Source organism: Embiotoca jacksoni, unplaced genomic scaffold, assembly GCF_022577435.1.
Source record: "Embiotoca jacksoni isolate LCO1_2020_lvr unplaced genomic scaffold, fEmbJac1.0.p SCAF_28, whole genome shotgun sequence".
Lineage (NCBI taxonomy): Eukaryota > Metazoa > Chordata > Actinopteri > Embiotocidae > Embiotoca > Embiotoca jacksoni.
Window position 1 is genome coordinate 175,301 of NW_027185379.1, and position 21,310 is coordinate 196,610.

At 44.8% G+C, this 21,310-nt stretch overlaps 5 protein-coding genes across 5 annotated transcripts; all 5 read left to right on the forward strand.

Annotated features, from left to right (window-relative positions):
* Positions 1-1,814: 1,814 nt before the first annotated feature.
* Positions 1,815-17,663, forward strand: LOC138205212 (uncharacterized). The gene is made up of 4 exons (XM_069160973.1): positions 1,815-1,882; positions 14,935-15,589; positions 16,156-16,204; positions 16,595-17,663. Exons 2-4 carry the CDS (start codon positions 14,960-14,962, stop codon positions 17,269-17,271), a joined length of 1,356 nt encoding a protein of 451 aa, XP_069017074.1. The 5' UTR covers positions 1,815-1,882; positions 14,935-14,959; the 3' UTR covers positions 17,272-17,663.
* LOC138205431 (claudin-4-like) lies at positions 2,901-4,096 on the forward strand. The gene has a single exon (XM_069161452.1). The coding sequence runs from the start codon at positions 3,021-3,023 to the stop codon at positions 3,642-3,644; it is 624 nt and encodes a 207-aa protein (XP_069017553.1). The 5' UTR covers positions 2,901-3,020; the 3' UTR covers positions 3,645-4,096.
* On the forward strand, positions 5,373-8,736 carry LOC138205394 (uncharacterized). Its single transcript, XM_069161388.1, has 2 exons — positions 5,373-5,848; positions 7,549-8,736. Exons 1-2 carry the CDS (start codon positions 5,373-5,375, stop codon positions 8,306-8,308), a joined length of 1,236 nt encoding a protein of 411 aa, XP_069017489.1. The 3' UTR covers positions 8,309-8,736.
* Positions 9,409-14,187, forward strand: LOC138205348 (claudin-4-like). The gene is made up of 2 exons (XM_069161308.1): positions 9,409-9,984; positions 13,178-14,187. Exons 1-2 carry the CDS (start codon positions 9,502-9,504, stop codon positions 13,844-13,846), a joined length of 1,152 nt encoding a protein of 383 aa, XP_069017409.1. The 5' UTR covers positions 9,409-9,501; the 3' UTR covers positions 13,847-14,187.
* Positions 17,664-19,303: 1,640 nt separating the features above from the next.
* Positions 19,304-20,836, forward strand: sbds (SBDS ribosome maturation factor). Its single transcript, XM_069161439.1, has 5 exons — positions 19,304-19,520; positions 19,628-19,757; positions 20,025-20,225; positions 20,318-20,482; positions 20,575-20,836. Exons 1-5 carry the CDS (start codon positions 19,393-19,395, stop codon positions 20,698-20,700), a joined length of 750 nt encoding a protein of 249 aa, XP_069017540.1. The 5' UTR covers positions 19,304-19,392; the 3' UTR covers positions 20,701-20,836.
* The last annotated feature ends 474 nt before the right edge of the window (positions 20,837-21,310 follow it).

A 21,310-nucleotide genomic window follows, 5' to 3' on the forward strand; every position in this document is an offset into this window, starting at 1 on the left:
GTAAAAATTGCCAAAGCCCAACTACAGTAGTTCAGCGTGTGAAGCCTGGACAAGCATGACAAAAACAACATGTATTAGGTAGTAAAATAATGAATAAAAAACAGGGAAGCAGAGGTGGTTCCTGTGTTCAATGGTGCACACAAACTGAACTGACAGTTCCTCAGGAAGACGATTCAAAGCCTCACTCATTCCCTAATTCAAAGCTGAACGGACCTTTACAATGACTTGCATGACAGCTTCGTGTGTAGCTTGTGTTGGCCCCGTTTACATTTACAAACACACTCAGAAAAAAGCTCTGAGGGTTTCAGGATCTGAGCCGTTGTGTCCTGAGAATACCAAAGATAAAGTATGTCCCCGTAGTTTTAGATGTACTGAGTTTTAAACTTCGGATGTTGTCGTTTGTGGATCTAAAAGAGAAAGATTTCATCGCTTTTTGCAGACTTTTGAAAACTACAGGTTCCTGTTTGTGTCATGTGATAAGATGTCATGCCGGACTCATGACTCACCGAAGATCACATAAAGATATTTATCGCCACTTGAAGTACCCACTGAAACTGTGACTGTACCTGAACAATGGCCCCGGGGCTGTCTGTGATGACATCACAGATGCACATTCATACTTCCCACTCTGATACATGAAACTTCTCTTATTTGTTTTAGTTCATGGAAAAAAAAAAAAAATGGAGCAAAAGACCATTTTCATTGCATCACAAAATATTTACATAGACAGCTGGAAGCATATCTCCTGATACTCTGCTCAACACAGGATGTTAAACCTTTTCATATAAATTAATAGAAGAATAAAGAAATAAGCAGAGAACAGAAATTAAAAAACACGCTGCACAATTTCTGTCCTTATTAGTGTAAATTATCATATACTAGTTGGTAAAGTTCTGTCATTTGAACCGAGAATCAATATTAAGACACCTGACCCCGTCTGCACCGAAGGCCGTTTTAACTTTTCATTAATGTGCACAATCACGCAGCCATTCGAAGTGAAGGGTTGGACACCTGAGGGAGAGACAAAGCCAGCCGTTACTGTGAAGTCTGGGCTTGCCACGGACCGCCTGCTAACACTTGTCACTTTACCTCCCTCTGGCATTTTCTCACGGCTGCTGGAGTCAAGTCTCCTACCTGCTGCCTGTATTAGCTCTTTGCAAAGTTGCTTCAGTGAAGAAATTTGAGCTCCTCATTAACGTTTTTTGTCCCAGTTAATTGACATGTACGCAGAATCAGCAATCACAAAGTTCTAGCAGGACATACTTTACTTTCAGTTTCAGGCAAGCAGCTATTTTTGGACTTCATTTTGCTCTCAGTCGGATTATTAAGATGTCTTAATAGACTACCCTGTTTACTATATTCGATGTTCTCTGAAACATGAGGCAGGTTGTTGCAGCTTTCTCTGAGCGTTTATAAGAACCTGCACATCAGGACCGATCTCAGTTTGAAACCATCTCTCCTCAGAGTCTTAATTGTGGAAATTCCTTTCTGCCTCCCTGTGTGTGGAACCCAATCTCCATAGCCAGGCTCAAGTACTTTTAATGAACCCACCCTGGATAAAATAGAGGTATTATAGTCCTAACGGCAGTTCTGGCTCCCGAACACTGCCTCCATTCATTTGTGAAACAATCTGATTCTCTCTCTACCTCCCGTTGCCCCCTCTCACTATCCCCCTGCTTTTTTCAACAGTCTATCACCTGTAATCACTTGGCATGCAGTTTGCCATTTCCCCAACATCTCCCTCCCGATGTCTTCTCACCACTGCGGGAAACTATCGATAATTCAAGTGGGAGCCGGACTGCAGGGTGCACATTCTGTTCACAGACGACCTGAAGGAGAACGCTGCCACCCTTCATGCTTTAAGGACTGACATCCCTGCAAGGTCAGCCCTTATCTCTTTTATTTATTATCATTTATTTTTGAGGTCCCTGGTTTTCGTGTTTTTAGTAATAATGAAAATACTCGTATGCGTGTCCGTGCCGTTGCTATTCCGTTACATGACGGTGCGAGAAGGCCGGTTTAAATTAATGTAGTCACTGAAGGATGCGTGCATATGTTACATTTGCAGGTGCAAACAGGGTTAGGATTGATTAGTACCAGAATAGTCTGCAGTCCATATGTTCGTAGTGTATCACAGGGATTTATGTATCAAGAAAAAAGTGACCGAAATTTTCACTATATCTGCATTTCTGTTTGTGACCTCAATAGTTAATGTGGTTTTATAAAATCAGCTGTGTTTAGAAGCCAATGTGGGTACAAGTATTCTGGTCATTTGCACATTTAAAAGTGAATATTATTGCTACTTTTTTTATTTAAAAACTTAGATATCAATTGAGCATACTTTGTCTATTAGAAATTCCTGCTGCTGTGAAGAGATGTGGGAGGTTAATAGAGATCAAAAGGGAAGAGATTTGGATTTTAACGAGTGTTGTGCTGACATCAGAGGATGGAGAGCACACAGTCTGTGCCTTATGAACAAGTAGTCATTGTATTATGAAAAGTACAATCTGTAGATCTATGGAACATTTTGAGAACTACTCGGTTGAACATACAGAGAGTACATAACCATCTTTAAACAAAGCTGTTCCTCCTAGTTCCTGAAACGCTGACATTTTGAACATGCATTGGTTTTAATCCGTTTCAGCACACATTAAAAAAAAGTAGGACCAAAAAAAAGCAACCTAACAACCAATACCGTCATTTTAAGGGTGTGGCTGATGGTAGTTTTTAGTCTGCTCAATACCTGTGAGTCACTGTGTGGCTCCTACACCTGCATCAGAAACTGACATGATGACACATGCCCGTGGGGACGGAGGAGGGGGGGGAGCAGCAACCACGTCACAGCTGTGTGACCGTGTGTGCATGTGTTAAGCCCCTCCTGAGTTAAGTGTATAAAAGACCTGCTCCAACCTTCTTCAAACATTTACTCTTGAGGGATCTCTCAAGCGACACATTCAAAGACGCAAACCTTTTGACTTTTACTTTTCTTGGACGACTACAAGAAGTTTTTCTGAGGAGACATGGTGTCAGCCGGATTTCAGATGTTGGGCATCGCCCTGTCCATTATTGGCTGGATCGGGGCCATCGTGGCCTGCGCCCTACCGCAGTGGAAAGTGACGGCCTTCGTCGGCCAGAGCATCGTCACGGCGCAAACTACGTGGGAGGGCATCTGGATGACCTGCGTGGTCCAGAGCACGGGCCAGATGCAGTGCAAGGTGTACGACTCCATGCTGGCTCTTTCCCGTGACCTCCAGGCCGCCCGCGCCCTCATCATCATCTCCATCCTGATCGGCATCCTCGGCGTCCTCCTGTCCATCGCGGGGGGCAAGTGCACCAACTGTGTGGAGGACGAGAGCTCCAAAGCCAAAATCGGCGTGGCGTCTGGCGTCATCTTCATCGTTGCCGGCGTCATGTGCCTCATCCCCGTGAGCTGGACAGCAAACACCATCATAACTAACTTCTACAACCCCATGCTCGGGGGCCCTCAGAAGAGGGAGCTGGGAGCGGCGCTCTTCATTGGCTGGGGGGCCTCAGCCCTCCTCATCCTGGGCGGTGCCCTCCTCTGTGCCAACTGTCCTCCGAAGGATAACTACTCCGCCAAGTACTCCGCCACCCGTGCATCTGCACCCAAGGACTACGTCTGAGGAGAGCGAAGCCACATGAGAAAACCAAAAGACTGAAAAAAAAAGACTTGATGCAAAAGCATGTGGTCCCTAAAAATGATTCACGTTGTTTTATTAAGTGTGATTTGAATTTTACACAGATTTTTTTTTTTTATTGAGCTCACAGTTTAGTTTTATTCTTTTATTTTGAGTTGCAGCACTTCAGGATTTGTTTCATCAGTGCCAAGAAAAAGAGAAGTGCAACACGCCCAAAAAAAACCTGTTCTTGTGGACTGAGTCAAAAACTGCTTGATCGATGGGAATGGAGGAAATAGCATGTTTATTGGAACAGCATTTATTTATGCTGTTATTTTATTTTGTATTCATTTTCTTTTGACTAAATCCAGTTGTACCATTTTACATATCATTTCATTTTCAAGTGTGTTTTATACGTGACTGTTTGAAACTGTAAATAAAGTGTTTTTTAATCAACATTCAATTACCATGTTTCTTTTTCTTGTCTGTTTAGATTTTATAACAAAAGAGATTCATCTTAAACTAAATTGAGCCTTCAGAAAGAGGAAATGAGGTGGGACTCTGATATACAATAGGTAACCTTTAGGTTGGGAAAACTAATCTTCTTCTCATCATTGGCGGTACGCAGAACATCTGCTCCACCTCTTGGCAATTGTAGTTTTGTCAATGGAAGCCATATTTGCTGCATGAAACTAAAACTACAAAATTACATGTTACGTAACAGTAATGCAACATTTCACACATCGTGAACTAATTAAATGGCAACTATACTGTGAAATTCACCTCATCCATTTGCCACCCTTGAAATCTCTCTCTCGATCTCTTTTTATTTTTATTTTTTAAGATGTTTCTTAGTTTAAGCAGAAATTAATTTTTCAAAAGGATTAAAAGTGGCTTTATACATTCAAGCAACTACCTTATTATACGAAATCATTATTACAAAAAGTGAAATAATACACTTTATGCAACATTTATTACACATTATTAGCAAATCAGTTTGGCTTTTTTCCATAATACTCCTGGATTATAAAATGCACGTAATTTTTTTTAAACATCAAAGTAGATGTTTCCATTGTGCTAAAAAAAAAAAAAAGACAGGAAGTCGCATGTCAGTATAACAATTAGTTCCTATTTGTTTCAGAATTGGTACTTCTGCTCTGTGCTACGACTGTGTGTGAAGTGGTTTCTGCCTGAGTAGTTTCCAGTCCAACACCGCCCCTTGCTGTAAAGAAAATAACACATCCAGTGGTTCCTCTCACTCATGCACATACACAAGTATTTTCATCAACTTGAATTGTCTCCTATGTGTGTATTCAAATTTGTAAACAAACACCAACATTTTATTTTTAGATCAGCTGCGTTTTTCGCTTTCGTTCTTTTTCAGCGCTTAAACTTGTTTAACTCGTTGTGAATGCAGACGAATTCTCATTTGACAATTTTCTTTATGTCGTGTGATTGTTGCAAATTTCTTTGACATTTTAGTGAAATGTCAAAATTTGATGGAAGGAGTTTATTTTCTGTGACCTTAAGGCTCTGGATTTCTGGCCAGTCGGCTCCTCTGAAGGTCACCGAGTCTCTGTTTGTGTGTAAACTCCTTCCAGCCAATGGAAGCTGAGGACCGCGGTATCACATACCCTCATGTCTGTGTCCCTTCTTCCCACACCAGAACCTATAAATACAGGTTCACGGCATTCCACTTGTTTTTCATTCAAATTTTAAGTGCGAGGCGGCGAGATGGTTTCTCAGGGGATTCAGCTCATCGGTATATCGATGGCCGTGATCGGCTGGTTCATGGTCATCGTGGTGTGTGCCCTGCCCATGTGGAAGGTCACTGCCTTCATCGGAGCCAACATCATCACGGCTCAGACCATCTGGCAGGGCATGTGGATGAACTGCGTGGTGCAGAGCACGGGCCAGATGCAGTGCAAGGTGTACGACTCCATGCTGGCTCTGCCGCAGGACCTGCAGGCCGCTCGCGCCATGATCATCATCTCCATCTTAACTGGAGTCTTCGGGGTGGTCGTGTCCATCGCTGGCGGGAAATGCACCAACTGCATCGAGGAGGAGCGATCCAAGGCGAAGGCTTGCATCCTGGCCGGGGTTTTGTTCATCGTCTCCGGGCTGCTCTGTCTCATTCCGGTCTCCTGGTCTGCCAACTCCATCATCACCAACTTCTACAACCCGTTGTTGATCAACGCCCAGAGGTACGAGTTGGGAGCGGCGCTGTATATCGGGTGGGCCGCTGCCGCGATGCTGCTGATGGGAGGGGGACTGCTGTGCTGGAACTGCCCGCCCAAAAATGAACATCCCCATTACGTACCCAAATTCACACCAGTGAAGTCGGTCTCCACGTCAAGGGAATACGTGTAAGAGGGGTTTCTTGACTCTCAAGGTCACATGACAGCCTGCTTTGAAACGCCACCTGTGTTCACCGGCAATGTAAATAAGTCTTAGAAATCAGAGCTCGCCGAAGGCTGAATGATGAGGTGTGTTTGTGGTTTGTATGTTTGTCGAAGTGACCCTTTCCGACAGCAGACGCAGCGTCTCGTCAGACCAGTGAAACTATTTGCATAAAAACTGGCTACAGTCCAGTTAGGTGCTCGAACCGGGTCCTGCCAATGCCCGACTCAGTCACATCTAGATGAAGTGAAGCTGTCATTAATGGTGAAAAACCGTCTGCCCACCCAAAGAGGAACGTACGCTTCCTTAGAAATTTCCTCTGATTGTTGTAAAGATTTAACAAAATGATGATAACTATCAATCCAATAAAGGCAGACATAAATACGGCTTCTTTCATGATTACGTCTGCCTTCATAACAAAAACAGGATGTGTTCAGCTGCCTCTCTTGTAAACAGTGTGTTTTTAATCATGAGTGCATTTCAACGTTTCGTCCTGTCATTTTAACGACCCGCTACGTTTTGTATTTGCTCGTAACGTCCTATTACTGTGAATAAACTATATTCTTACTGGATGATTACTGTCGACTTCTGTGAAAATCAAAGCGTATAATTCTGTTACGAAGATTAGAGGTAATAGACTGAACATCACGTGGTAGGTGAGGAAATGATGACTCAGCAGAGCACAATTCACTACGCAAGGAGCAAATTAAAAGTTTGTTTACACACAGCATAATGTTGATGTCGTGGGTTCTTTTCACGCCAGAAAGTCAATGTAATTTGCATTTTACTTCATTCCATCAAGGTGATTGCTATCAATACTGAAACCAATAATCTCTTGGTGTTGGACCGATCGGCTGCTTTAACTGGGTCAGGTTTTGTGTCCTGATCTTGGTGCAGACGAGCTGTTCATGCCTTTCATCACCTGCCAGACTGAACAGAGTATGAAGGCACAGTTAACCTCGAGAGGAGCAACATTTCAAGCGTCCTTTGTTCTAACTTATCACCAAAAAATGCAGGAGAAATCAAGAGAACTGTCGTCTTAAAAGGCTCCGGGCTATTTTCTATATGGACAATAAATACTTACCCCAAAAAAACATTTACACAAATATGGAATAATAAGATGAGCTTCATTGTGAAAAGTGATGATCGAGAGTTTGTTTGTGAAAACAGCAATTATACGACATTACATCATTTTCCGTCTTTCCCAGTCTGAGCTGGTTTCAGGACCTCTAACGCTGATAAGTGGTTGTAACTCCATCCGATAACCCCATCTGCATGTGAAAGCGTTTTTTTCAGGAACAAAAGCAAAGCATTGTTTAGATAAAAGCGCCACTCCTCGAGCTCCAAGAACAAGAATCTTGTTTGTCCAGAGGAACTCACCCGACGACAGGACGGCGCTCCTCCTCCTTCTCCTGCTCTGACAAACAACCAGTGAGGGAGTCGCGTCACTCCGAAGTTGAACCAGACCTGGAAGCTGAAAAACGTCTCTCTCTCCTGCCGCAGACGAAAGCCCCTTCACCATGGGGAGGATTGGCAAGGAAGTGGCAGGTCAGGTCATAAGCTTCATCGGCCTTATTGGGGTGTCGGTGACGTGCGGCATCCCCATGTGGAGAGTGACCTCCTACATCGGAGCCAACATCGTGACCGGCCAGATCATATGGGACGGCCTGTGGATGAACTGCGTGATGCAGAGTACCGGGCAGATGCAGTGCAGGCTGAACGAGTCTGTGTTGAGGCTGTCCAGGGATCTGCAGGCGGCCCGAGCGCTGGTCATCATCTCCCTCGTCTTCGGCTTCATTGGCTTTTTGGTCACGTTTATCGGAGCCAAGTGCACCGGCTGTCTGAGCAAAGATTCGTCAAAGGCCAAGGTGGTGATCGTAGGCGGCAGTCTCATCATTTTTTCCGCCATCCTGGTCCTGATCCCCGTCTGCTGGTCCGCTGCCATCACCATCACGGACTTCCAGAACCCCTTGACCATCGAGACCCAGAGGAGGGAGCTCGGAGCTTCTATCTACATCGGCTGGGCCGCTGCCGCGCTTCTTCTGATCGGTGGGATCACCTTGACCACTTCCTGTCCTCCCGAAAAACCAATGTACGGATACCCAGGCTACCCACCGGCACCGATGTACCCTTACTCCCCGGCAAACCCGGCACCTTACGGCCCCGTGTACGCTCCTCTATCCAGCCGAGCGTACTCCGGCACGGGAACATACGTACCCAGCAAACCATACGCTGCACCTCCCACATACCCTGTTGGACAGTACCTCTGAAACTGAAGGGACACAAGTTCTGACTTCATGAACTTCAATTGTCAACAGAAAGTAAAATTGCACAAAAATGCACATTGTATTTCTAGAGGATGGTACGTAGTCCAATACACTGCTGTGAGGAAAACGAAGTTTCACTGTGACCTTTGCATCTTTGATAAAAAGCCTTTGTTTTAGATTACTTTTACTCTCTAAAAGAGAAATCGTTCTAGTTTTTAAGCCTTGACATAAAAGGAATATTGCGTCATCACAGCTGAGAGATGCATTGTTTTCTTTTCGTGAGGAAGTCACTGTCAATATATTTATTTCCTTGTTCTGTGGAGCAGATTTTGTATATAGTGTTCCATTTTAATGTGTTGCTTTTCTTTACATGATAGTCTGTTTTTGAGATTATTCAAAAGAACTTCAATAAAGAGCTTGTCATATATTCACTTGTTTGTGTGTGGAGTCCTTGTGTACATCAATATTACAAAAGATATAAACTTTTTACAAAGTCAGAACCTTCTGCATGTCTGCAGACGTTGAGTGCTGGTTGAAATAATACAAAATAAAAAGCTAATGTAAATTTACGCCAATAAATGTTACAATTTATGTTATTATTCAAATAAAAAAATATAAAAAATATTGTTTTACCATATTTTAATTACGCTGTCATCGCACTTAAACTGTGACATTGATCAGCACGAGTACGGAGCCTTTTCTCTCATTGGAAAAAAAATCTAATCACGTCCTTCATCAGGTGATGATCAAACGAAAGTGATGAGTAAAACCAGGAAAATGGACCCTAAACATAGTCTGCTTCTGACATCAGGTGAAACTCTAACCCACGTCGGTGTTTTAAAAAAAAATCTGAAACCCGTGACTGGACCGGATGCAGAGCCTTGTTTGAATGAGGAATGCGCTGCCTCTCTGCAGACCTCATTTCCACAGTCGTTTAAGAATGATCCGCATCTCATCGAAACTACACCTCATCCACATACTGATAACCCAAAGAATCTGGTCGGGCAGGTAAATCACCCCGTGCACAGGTTTCAGGTCAGAAGGAAGGACGTGCTGACTCCACCTTCGAGAAAGACATCCTTATAACTGAAGACAAAGTGCCGCAGTCTTCATTCAACTTTACAACCAAAGCCAACCGGCCTCTGAGACCTTCGACTCCTCTGCTTCATTCACCTCCAAGTGACTCAAACCTCATCATGGTGTCGATGGGACGGCAGATGCTGGGCTTTGCCCTCTGCGTCATTGGCTTCCTGGGGACCATCATCGTGTGTGCCCTGCCTATGTGGAGGGTCACGGCCTTCATCGGCGCCAACATCGTGACGGCGCAGGTCATCTGGGAAGGCCTGTGGATGAACTGTGTGACGCAGAGCACGGGCCAGATGCAGTGCAAGATCTACGACTCCCTGCTGGCTCTTCCTCAGGACCTTCAGGCCGCCAGAGCTCTCGTGGTCATCGCCATCATCGTTTCCGCTGTCGGAATCCTCCTCGGCGTCGCCGGCGGAAAGTGCACCAACTTTGTGGAGGAACCGCGTGCTAAAGCCAGAGTGGCCATCGCCGCCGGGGTCATCTTCATCTGTGCCGGTGTTCTGATTCTCATCCCCGTGTGCTGGTCTGCCAACAACATCATCAGGGATTTCTACAACCCCCTCCTGACCAGCGCCCAGCGGAGAGAGCTGGGGGCCGCGCTCTACATCGGATGGGGCACAGCTGGGGTTCTCATCCTGGGTGGCGCCCTCCTCTGCAGCTCCTGCCCACCCAAAGAAAGTCCAGAGTACCCGGTGAAGTACTCCGGTGCCAGGTCTGCAGCCACCAGCCGGGCCTACGTCTGAGAGCGCCGCACTACCAAGAAAGACTGTAAATTATTCTACTAATCTCGAGTGACCCTCTTCATTGTGCTAGTTTCTGATTGCACCACAAGTTGTATCTCTCTTCGTTAAAGTGACACGGTGGGATGTGATTTTCTGAGAAATTCAGATTCCTCGAGTCGAGGTGAGAGAGACTGTTTTCTTGAGGACCAAGAAACGCAGAACGAAGATGAGGTGGGAACTACAGAACAGGCAAGAAACTCTTCCAGTGAGGAAAGTTACTGGACTGAATGAGAGATGTTTTATATTAAGCTTGTATCAAACCTAATAATCCTCTGAGTGTCTGGTGGCAAATCTAAGATGTGCTAGCAGGATGTAAAAACAAAAGAAAAGAAAGAAGCTATGATGGAAGGAAATGTGTAAAGTACCACTGGAAAATTGTGAATTTATTGTATTAAATGTTTTACAAATATATTTGTTCAATGTCAAAAGACTGTATTTGTTTACTGAAATCACTGATTTGTAATAAAACATCTACTTAATGATATTCTTTTGTCAAAGTCTCTTTTCAACAGGTGTCTTAGTTTAAAGTTCACAGTTAAAAGAAACTTAAAAAGAAAGAAACAGTTGAATAAAAATAGATCTGCAAGACAATAAGACACTGATCATTATTAAACGTATTATTATTATTATTATTATTATTATTAAAGCAAATCTTAAAGAGAAAAAAAAGGTGATGAGAAAGTTAGCAAATTCAGAAGAAAACATGACTGACTTCATTTATTTTAGAAACACTATTATTAAAAATGTTATTTTCATGGTCCCAAAGTGAGCCAGAGTGAGATGACAAAGTAAATTCAGCAGTTAGCTGAAGCTCCTCGTGAACACCTTTAACTGGTTGAACCGGTTTTAGTGTTTACTGACACACAAAGATCCTGTTGAAAAGGTTTTGTGTGTTAGTTTAAATAAGTATTAAGAGTAGCCATGCCCCTTCTGGCATTTATACAATCTGATTTCACAAGTTTTCATCTGTATCTGAATAAAGAAATGACTCTACTGTAAATTACTAAAACTCTGAAACGTTTCTACTTTAGTAAAACGTTTAAGGCAGCCAGACAGTGAATGTGAGGTTGATTCATTAAAATCTACCGTGCCCACACGAATGGTTCACGGGGGGGGGGGGGGTTCCTGTTAGTTCGTAGACAAAATTGAGCTGATATGTCAGATTTTATGTACACAAAACTCTCGTTAACGTGATAAAATCTGTTTTTTTGTTCTTTTATATGGGACTTGTTGACGAGGAGAACATGGAATATCTGAGAGGTCACAACGGAGGCTTCTCCTTTAATCTCGGCACTTTTTAAAATCACGCCGAATCACAGTATGTGTCATTATTCCTCGACACAGAATTACTTGCATGACCACGTGAAAACTACAAATCGAATTTAATTAGTTGCAAAATTAAACACTGTAATGGTCCAACACTGTTTACACAACATTGTTGTCAAGTCCTTTAAAGCTGAAAGTTAAAATGTTCACAACAGAAAGTATTTCACCACAAATTTAACGCTTCTAACAGCAACTTTAAGCTCAAAGTATAAAACTGTCCAAATGAGACTCTGAAGAAAAGTTGCGTGTTTTGGCAAAATGTCCTGAAACGACATGCGTGTGTATTTACTGTGAGTTGAAGTGATGAAGTCTGCGGGCGACGGGAGGAAGTCAGGTGACTGACAATGACCAGCGTCTTTCCTGAACCCGATGAGGTTTTTCTGGTATTTCTATTGACAAAGATCCTTCGTTCTTGACAAATAGTCATTTACTGTTCATCATTATTAAAGATACAATAATTATAAATGACTATAATTTTCCCTCAAACCAAACTGAGTCGTGTTGTAAACAATACGGAGGCCTTGTTTACAGTTTCTCGTGATGCACGCTGTGGTCCAACTTCCTGTTCCGCTCCAAATCATCAAAACATCATGTCAGCATAGCATGACAGGGTGTTTCACTGAACACACCCTGTTCACTGTTCCATTTTTATCTGGTATCACATTCCTCCGTTGACTGAACCTGCCTGAACCAGTTATAGATTCAGTGAGTCACTGATGTCCGAGTAGACAAAGGACCAATTTCCTCAAGATCTATTTCACCAATAACTAAACGATCCGTGAACAACGAGTTCAGGGAATTCACTGATAAAACTAAAAAGCTTTTTCCTACTTTCAGTTTGTGGAAATGGATTTCTGAAGTCGATACCATAAACAAATATGATTGTAAGCGTCCGTATATCCATGAGGACAAATCCAGAAGATTTGACATGATGAGGTATAAGATTTACATTCACAGGACAATAAAACTTAAAGATTTCCAGTAGTTTTTTAAGCTAACAATAAACTATAAAGAAACAAAATCTGTGAAACAGCCTGAGAAAACAACTCTTCATGAAAACCTCCCAGAGATGCGACAAAAGTTCACTTTGTAACATTTCCGTCTGAAGTCAGAATAATGAGGAGAGAAAAGCAGTTTTTTTTATTGAGTTATGATTCTATTTTGTATTATTATATTTATATATTTCACCGTGGGAGGTTTTTTTCTCTGAATGTGTGCGTGACCTTTCATTCACATCAAACGGTGATTTATTTCCCGTTCATTCTTCTTCACACTCATCGGTGTGTACGGTCCATACTGACGCTAATCTTTGACTCGAGAGACAATCGCAGGACGGATTCCTTCATTCTCGACCCGCAGCCTCGTCTTTTTCTTCAACCCTCATGTTTCCAAAGTGTCCGTCACACCTTCCCTGCCCCGATTGGCACATTTTGGGTCAAACACGTCCTTTTCCTCGTTGAGAAAACCGGAAACAGCTCTAATCTCTTTCCAGGAGAATAAGTGAAACCTTTATTGTTCTCACACACAAAGAATCCTGCGCAGCTGGTATTCGTTGGCTGGGCTTCGATGTGTCCTCAGCAGCTTGGGTTTCATACCTCCCATTCTTCCTCTAGCTTCAGATGCACATGCACACCAGATGAGCTCCTCATAATCTCTCGGAGACGCTCAGAGAGAGAAGACGATGGTTTCCATGGGGATGCAGATGGCCGGCTGCACTTTGGCCCTCTTCGGTTGGATCGGGGTGCTGATCGTCTGCGGCACGCCCACGTGGCGGGTCACCGCCTTCATCGGGAACAACATAGTGACATCGCAGACCATGTGGGAAGGCATCTGGATGAGCTGCGTGGTGCAGAGCACGGGCCAGATGCAGTGTAAGGTGTACGACTCCATGCTGGCTTTGAGCACCGACCTCCAGGGGGCCCGAGCTCTGACTGTGGTTTCCATCGTCACGGGCATCGCGGGGCTCCTCATAGCTTTCGCCGGTGGGAAGTGCACCAACTTCATCCCAGAGAAGAGGGCGAAGGCGAAGGCCTCAGTGGCAGCAGGTGTGGTGCTGATCATCAGCGGATTCCTCTGCCTTATTCCCGTTTCCTGGACTGCCAGCATTATCATAAGGAACTTCTACAGCCCTCTACTGGTAGACGCCCAGAAAAGAGAGCTGGGGGCCTCTCTTTACATCGGCTGGGGAGCCGGGGCCCTTCTGATCTTGGGAGGGGGGCTTCTATGTGCCAACTGCCCCTCCAAGGAAGATGACGCCCCCTCTGTGAAGTACCTCATAAACAAGTCCGGAGGAAACAGCAAGGAGGATTCGTTCCGATCTCTCTCACCAGCAAAGACGTATATTTGAGCTTTCTGAAAGGACAAATGGAAATCTGGATGATTTTGTCTTCCAGAGAGAAGAGAAGATTAGAGTTTGATCAGCTGCTGCGACACATCAAGAAAAAGGATTGTTGTCATACAATAATGAAGGAAATCTGCACTTTGTCCTCGATAAGGGAATCCCACTTTGAAAGAAGCTCCCTGTCTGAGATTGCGTCACTTTTGGTAATGAACCCGGGGATAGTTTGACTTATACACAATCTGTGTTATATATGTTTGGGAAAGTGCTTTGTTTCAAACAAAAAAATAAAAATATAATTGCACTGTACCTTTTTGCTCTTTAATGTTTGTGACTATATTTTCTCACAATAAATGACCTTCTTTTGGTACAACTTGTTTTCCTGTTACGATACTTGTTTATATCTTTTTGGAAAATGCACCGGTGGTTATTTAAACAGTGCACTGTGGGAACCTGTTTGTCCGGTACTCACCGGAGATCACGTTCCAGGGAACAGAGATGGTGACTCAGGGACTCACAATCCTGTCGGCTGAAGTGTCTCGTAAAGCTTCAGCTGCTCGGAGAGGTTTAATTCAGCTTTAAATCGTGTTATCAGATCAGATGTCACAGGAAGGGTCTGAAGCTCTTGTAATGTTCAAACCAACATCGGTCTTCCTGCTCTGTGATTTACTGTCAGGTTTTTAACCACAGCAACAAAGGAATAAAAACTGATGAGATTAAATTCTATGTAAAAAAAAAACAACAGCTATTTACAAACTGAAGGTGACATTTTGTACTGATTCACGTTTACCAGATTCTTGACCTGAATGTTTTTGTCATTGCTCATCATCACCGAGCAAAACACTCCTTATCGTTGTGTCTATCGTGTCACACCACTGCCACCTAGTGGTGATGACGTCAGTTACAGGAAACAACATCTTTGTGTCTGCCTGTCTATGTTTCCATCCATCGGTCGGTATTGATCTTATCACCATACCTTAACAGCAAATTATACTGAGCCCCCATTCACCGATGATGTGATAAAAGGAAGATTGCATGTGTCCATCCTGAATAAAGACTCGAACCTCCTCTCTTGTCGGCCCCTCTGTGTTCCCCAGGGCCGAAGAGTCTGCCCGGTTCCCCATGGGTCTGCAGGAGCTGGGCATCAGCCTGTCCATGGTGGGCGTTGCCGGGATCATCCTGATCTGCGCTCTGCCCATGTGGAAGGTGACGGCGTTCGTCGGCACCCATCTGGTGGTGATGCAGGTGTTCTGGGAGGGTTTGTGGATGACCTGCGTCAGTGAGTACACGGGGCAGATGCAGTGTAAGCTCTACGACGCCCTGCTGGACCTGTCGCCGGACCTCCAGGCGGCCCGTGGCCTCATATGCATCAGCCTGGTGTTGGGATGTCTGGGATTCCTCATCTTCGTCCTGGGAGCGCGCTGCACCAACTGCCTGAGCCACCCGCGGATCAAGGCCCGGGTGGTGCTGAGCTCGGGGGTCATTTTCTGCCTGGCGGCGCTCACCGCCATAGTCGCCGTTTCTTGGACGGCCAACTCCATCATCAGTGATTTCCACAACCCTCGAGTCCCCGAGGTGCTGAAGAGAGAGCTCGGGGCGGCCATATACGTTGGCTTTGTGACGTGCGGGCTGCTGTTCTGCGGGGGAGCCGTCCTGTGCGTGAACTGTCCTACGCAGAGGGCCCGGTTCCCCTCTAGCGGGTACGCACCGGCCAGGACACCCACGCGCAGCAGCTACGCCATCAGGAACTACGTGTGACGTCAGAGCCGAGGGTTGAACACACACATCGGGGGGCGTTTGAGTGCTCAGAGCCCAAAGAAGTTACCACTTTAGGACACATGTATTGAACTGGGATAACGACTTATTCACAGGAATAAATATTTGAAATATCTCGAAAGGTGTGCTTTCCAATATTTTGTAATTTGAGACCCTTGAATTTCTAAACTATTACGAATAGTTTCTTTAAGTGTGTTCGCTTCTGCTTTTGTCATTTGCAGACATTTAGTCATCTTTGTGGTCTTTCCAAGCGTTTGTGTAGAATCATTAGACCTCAATATAGAGGAAATATATTTCACTGCATGTTTAAAGTTTGAAATAGCTGCAGTCTGTCCTGCTGAATCTCTTAATACAAACCTCTGGCCATCGAGCATTAATCCTGTTTTTGTGAGTATTTTTAAGTGAAATCAGAATCAAAGATCACTTGCCGTGGAAAAGATTGCATTGTTGTCATTCGTGTTTTCAAATAAAGATAGTAGAGAAACCATCGTGCAAACTTGAGTCAATATTGTGTGGTGATTGTTGTTCTGTAATCTCCACAGAGATTTAACTGCTTTAACTCGCGATGGGAGAAGAGCAATCCAAAGATCAGTAAGTAAAAGTTCTTTAAATCAGGTTTCCTCTCAGCCACATGGCCCAGTAGCTGAAACATCAGAGCACAGTGGACGCTTTGTTTTTCCCCTCGACACAGAAACTGGGAGAAAGGGATTGTTTTGAAACCATGGCAGAGCAAACAGAGGGATGTCCCTCCTCCGCCCAGCTGCAGCCTTCTTCTCAAGAATACCAGAGAACTGGTTTCCCCTTTCAGACAGGCACACACACACACACACACACACACACACACACACACACACAAATTGTCTCTGACTCACACATGCAAAAACACATTGAAATAACACCCCACCCCACGGTGCTGTGCTGCCAGCTGTTTCTGGTTAGGCAGCCGGCCTGCAGTGAAGAGGAGCACGGGGCTGGCCTGAGTCATGGAGCGGCAGCTGGAGCTCGCTGCGCTCGGCGTGGCCCTCACAGGGTGGCTGTGCGCCATCCTGACGCGCTGCTTGGCCCTGTGGACGGTCAGCGGCACGCTGAACAACACCACGGCCACTCTGCCTGCCTACTGGGACGGGGTGTGGCTGCAATGGGATCACTGGGACTTGGCCCACGACGGCAGCCTGCACTGTTCCTTCTACCAGTCTCTCATGTCTCTCTCTGGAAGTTTTCGGGCGTGGAGAGCCCTCGTCATGGCCGCCATCGGAGCCGGGGCTTTCGCCGCAGTGATCGGATCGGCGGGGATGCTGTGGTTCCCGCAGCGAGGCCAGGTCAAAGTGTTTTCTGGTAGTCTCTTTGTTTTGTCTGGGATCCTGCTGCTGGTTCCCACAGCCTGGACGTGCCACCACACCAGTCAGCCACTGGAGGGCGCTGCGCTGCTGAGAAGAGACTGGGGGCCTGCCCTGTACCTCGGATGGATCTCCTTTGGCCTGATGCTGGTTGGCGGGGTCTTTCTCACCACCAGATGCCCCACTGCCCCGAAGCACGAGGAGCAGCCTGCAGACGGCGGGTACCCCAATGTGGAGGAGGAGGCCAACCACCCGCTGAGCAGGATCAACAGGACGACGTTCACGCACAGCCAGTACGAACGCAGATCAGAGCCCATCTGAGAGGAGTGATATTTAACTGACAGAGATTCAACTGGAGTTTCGTTTATATGTGAAATAACAGCTGAGTAAAAAAAACAACAACCCCGAAACCCCTTGCAGCTGCACTAAGTGATGATGCACTGGTTAATTTAAGAATGAACTTAACAGAAGAAATCACGTGATACAAAATGTTCTCAAGGTTGCAGGACTTTCTTGTTTAACTGTTTTGTTCCACTGTATGTATTATATAACACTGTTTTAAATCCAATCTTTATTTCCACAATATAAAAAAAAACAAAAACAATACTTCCGAGTGTCTGTTGCTTTACTTGATTTAATAGTGAACTGATAAAAACTGTCACAGGCTGAAGACATTACAACCAACAAATCCTTTCAGTACATTGTAATGTCTCGAACGTGAGTCGGTAATCAATCAGATTTTAGACATTTGAGCCATTAAAGGCAAAATAAGCAACATTTTAAACAATATTAAGATAAAACAGTGTTTCTCAAATTGTGGGGTGCAGTGGTGTTACAGATTTACATGTCCCACACACTGCTCTGCTAACTAGTGTCAGTCAAAACGTTATATTTAACAACAAGCAACCCGTCATGAAAGGAACAAACTTCTCCATTGCTACTGCCTTACAATATAAATAGGACCCACTCCAATGGTGCCGGTCAGTTTGACAATGCCGTCCTCACTATAGGTTCCTGCAATAGCTGCCGTAGAAGGCACTGTGAGAATCCACCAAGCTATCAGCCTGACACCCGGCCAGATGAAATACCGAGACATTTCATGTCTGTGTTGAAGGGAGGGAGGTGTTTTGGACTGCCCCTGCTTTACCCTTCAAGAGGTCACTCTAGCTGATGTCCCTGTTTCATCTGATGAGTCCCCAGCATGTGGAAAGACACCAGATAACTCTAGGAGGCCAGAAATGATTGAGGTAAAGCACACCGGAGAGTGGTGCGTCGTTAATTACGACAATGAAGCATACCCAGGCGTCACCGTGGATGCAGAAGGGCAGAGTGTGAAAGTTAAGTGTATGCACCGCAATGGCATAAACCAGTTCCATTGGCCAAGTCTCCGGGAGGACATCTGTTGGTACCATGACTGCCAGATACTTTGCCTAATACCAGAACCACAGGCTCTGAACAAGCGCTCTGTACAGATCGAAGCGTCTGCTTGGAAGTATGTGGAACAGCAACTGTAAAATTGAGCCATGTCTCTGCAGAAAGGGGGAGACTGTTTGGAGACGCGTTTAAGTGATCTCTCTGTAATGTGCTGGTTTTTTTTTTATTTTTTAAATCAACCGTTCTCCACTTAAAAACATTTCTTTTCTTGTTCTACGGTTGAATGTTTGACTTTTACTGTGCAGAATGATGTACAGAGTTTAACACGAGAAGGCCACATTCATGGCTCATTTTGTGCATCTTTATTCAGTGGCCACATGCAGGTAGAGTGGATCAAAACCAGTCTGTTCAACTGGTCATTTCCCCCGACAGAGGAAAAGGACCTCTGACGTCTTTTTTTACATCATTTCCTTTAGATTTATTTCATTTATGAGGCCATTCAATGATATTTCACAACGTGTCCACCCTGTCATTTTCATGTTTTATGAAAATAAACAAATTATTTTCACAAGTGAGCAAAACCTTTTATGTGATTCCTTTATAAACAAATGAGGGCCAAATAGTATTGTTTGAAAGTTTGACGAGATATCTTTTGTTGTTAGATTTTAACAACAACTGGAGAAGTTAGACCATTGTACATCAACGTCACCATCATATTAGCCAGAAAATACAATTATAAAAAAACCACACGTTATTATTAATATTTGAATTATTGAATATTATATTCAATATCGTAAATATTCATATAAAATATTATATATTAAAAATAGTATCTGACTAGATTTCGTTTTTTATTAGTTACCATAGCAACACCAAATATTCCGAGGTTAAGCAAAACACATCAGGGGGAGAGAGAGAGAGAAAAGACGCATAAAGAACGGAACTGTTGTTAAAGGTCGATGTTTCCTACCGGACGGTCATTGAACGCACACTCGGACGACACCACCGACGCTGGGCTCTGACGTCACGGTTGACTTCGACAGCAGCTCGTTTCATTTGCTTCAAATAATGTCGATATTTACGCCGACAAACCAAATCCGCCTGACTAACGTGGCGGTGGTGAGGATGAAGAAAGGCGGGAAGCGTTTCGAAATCGCCTGTTACAAGAATAAAGTGATGAGCTGGAGATCCGGCGCGTGAGTGCCGTTAAAACCGTCAACCGTTTTATCACCGGAAGACGGTTCAGTGGAAAAAAACACACAAAAACAAATCCAAACCGGTTGTTTTGTTTTTCTTCTTCCAGAGAGAAAGACCTGGACGAGGTTCTGCAGACGCAATCGGTCTTCGTGAACGTGTCCAAAGGACAAGTGGCGAAGAAGGACGACCTGACCAAAGCTTTCGAGACGGATGATCTGACGGAGATCTGCAGACAGGTGAAGACACCTGGAGAGGATGGTCAGCACCACCAGGCTCCTCTGGATGGAGCTCTCACATCTCAACAAGCTCTCCGTCATCACCATCACATTAATCAGACGCTTTATTTGTAAAGCGTCTTTTATTCAAGAAGTGCAGCTCCAAGTGCTTCACAGAAGTTTCACATAAGAACAGATAGAAAGCTTCAGGAGGAGCTCGGGAGAGGCTGATGTCCTTCACCGTTTGTTTGTTTGTTTGTTTGTTTGTTTGTTTGTCTGTCGGGACAGATCTTGACCAAAGGAGAGCTCCAGGTGTCGGACAAGGAAAGGCAGAGTCAGCTGGAGACGATGTTCAGGGACATTGCGACGACCGTGGCGGAGAAGTGCGTGAACCCCGACACCAAGAGGCCGTACACGGTCATCCTCATCGAGCGGGCGATGAAGGACATCCACTACTCCGTCAAACCCAACAAGAGCACCAAGCAGCAGGTTCTTATCGCGTTCACGTTCCCCGTTTCTTTTTTTTCCCTCCAGTTTCCAGCTGTTGACGGAGCGATTTGTCTCCCCCCGCCGCTCCTCAGGCTCTGGAGGTGATCCGGCAGCTGAAGGAGACCATGGAGATCCAGAGAGCCCACATGAGGCTGCGCCTGGTGCTGCCGGCCAAAGAGGCCAAGAGGCTGAAGGAGAAGCTGAAGCCGCTGCTGCAGGTCGTGGAGAGCGAAGACTTTGACGAGGAGCTGGAGATGGTGAGGAAGCTGAAACTTTCAGCTTCTCTTCTAAAATCCAACGCCCACCTTTTACTTTTATTTGCCTTTTTCTTTTCTTTTTTCTTTACCAGGTCGCTCTGGTGGATCCCGGCTGCTTCAGGGAGATCGACGAGCTGATCCGCTGTGAGACCAAAGGCCGAGGCTCCCTGGAGGTGCTCAGCCTGAAGGACGTGGAGGAGGGAGACGAGAAACTATAGTCGCCCTGCCAGTCAGGACTCCTGCACCTCGTCCACACTAACAACGCTTCACACGCACACGCATGTCAAATACTGTTTGTGCTCTGAGTTCATCTTCCAGCCGTATTAAAAACAGTCATTAAACTCTTAAATAGTTTATGATTTTCCTGCTGAGTGTTTTTGAAAATAAGTTCCATCTTTTTATACCTGAATTTAACGGTCAGTAAATAGTCCACAAGTGTTTATTTTGACGTCGGTACTTCTGGACAATTAGCAGAACTTGTGACTGAGGTTTGTTTCTGCCTCCGAGCAGCGTCTGTGTTCAGCAGCCTCATCGGATGCATCATTTCTTTGACCCGATCATTTATATTTTCTTATAATGAATGAGTTCGCTCTGGAGCAAATCTTCCTAATGTACACAGTTGAGAAGTTTAATAACTGATAGCTGAACTTTATATCTTAAACTAGTTAACATCAACAGTACAATGTTTGTAAATATTGTTTTAGTGATAACCTGCTTGGAAGTTGGGATGCAGCCCGAAGAGACTTCCATCATCTGGCCGACAGAATTAACGCGAAGAAACCACCAGCATGATGCACGGCAGCAAACATGTCTTTATTTTTTTATATT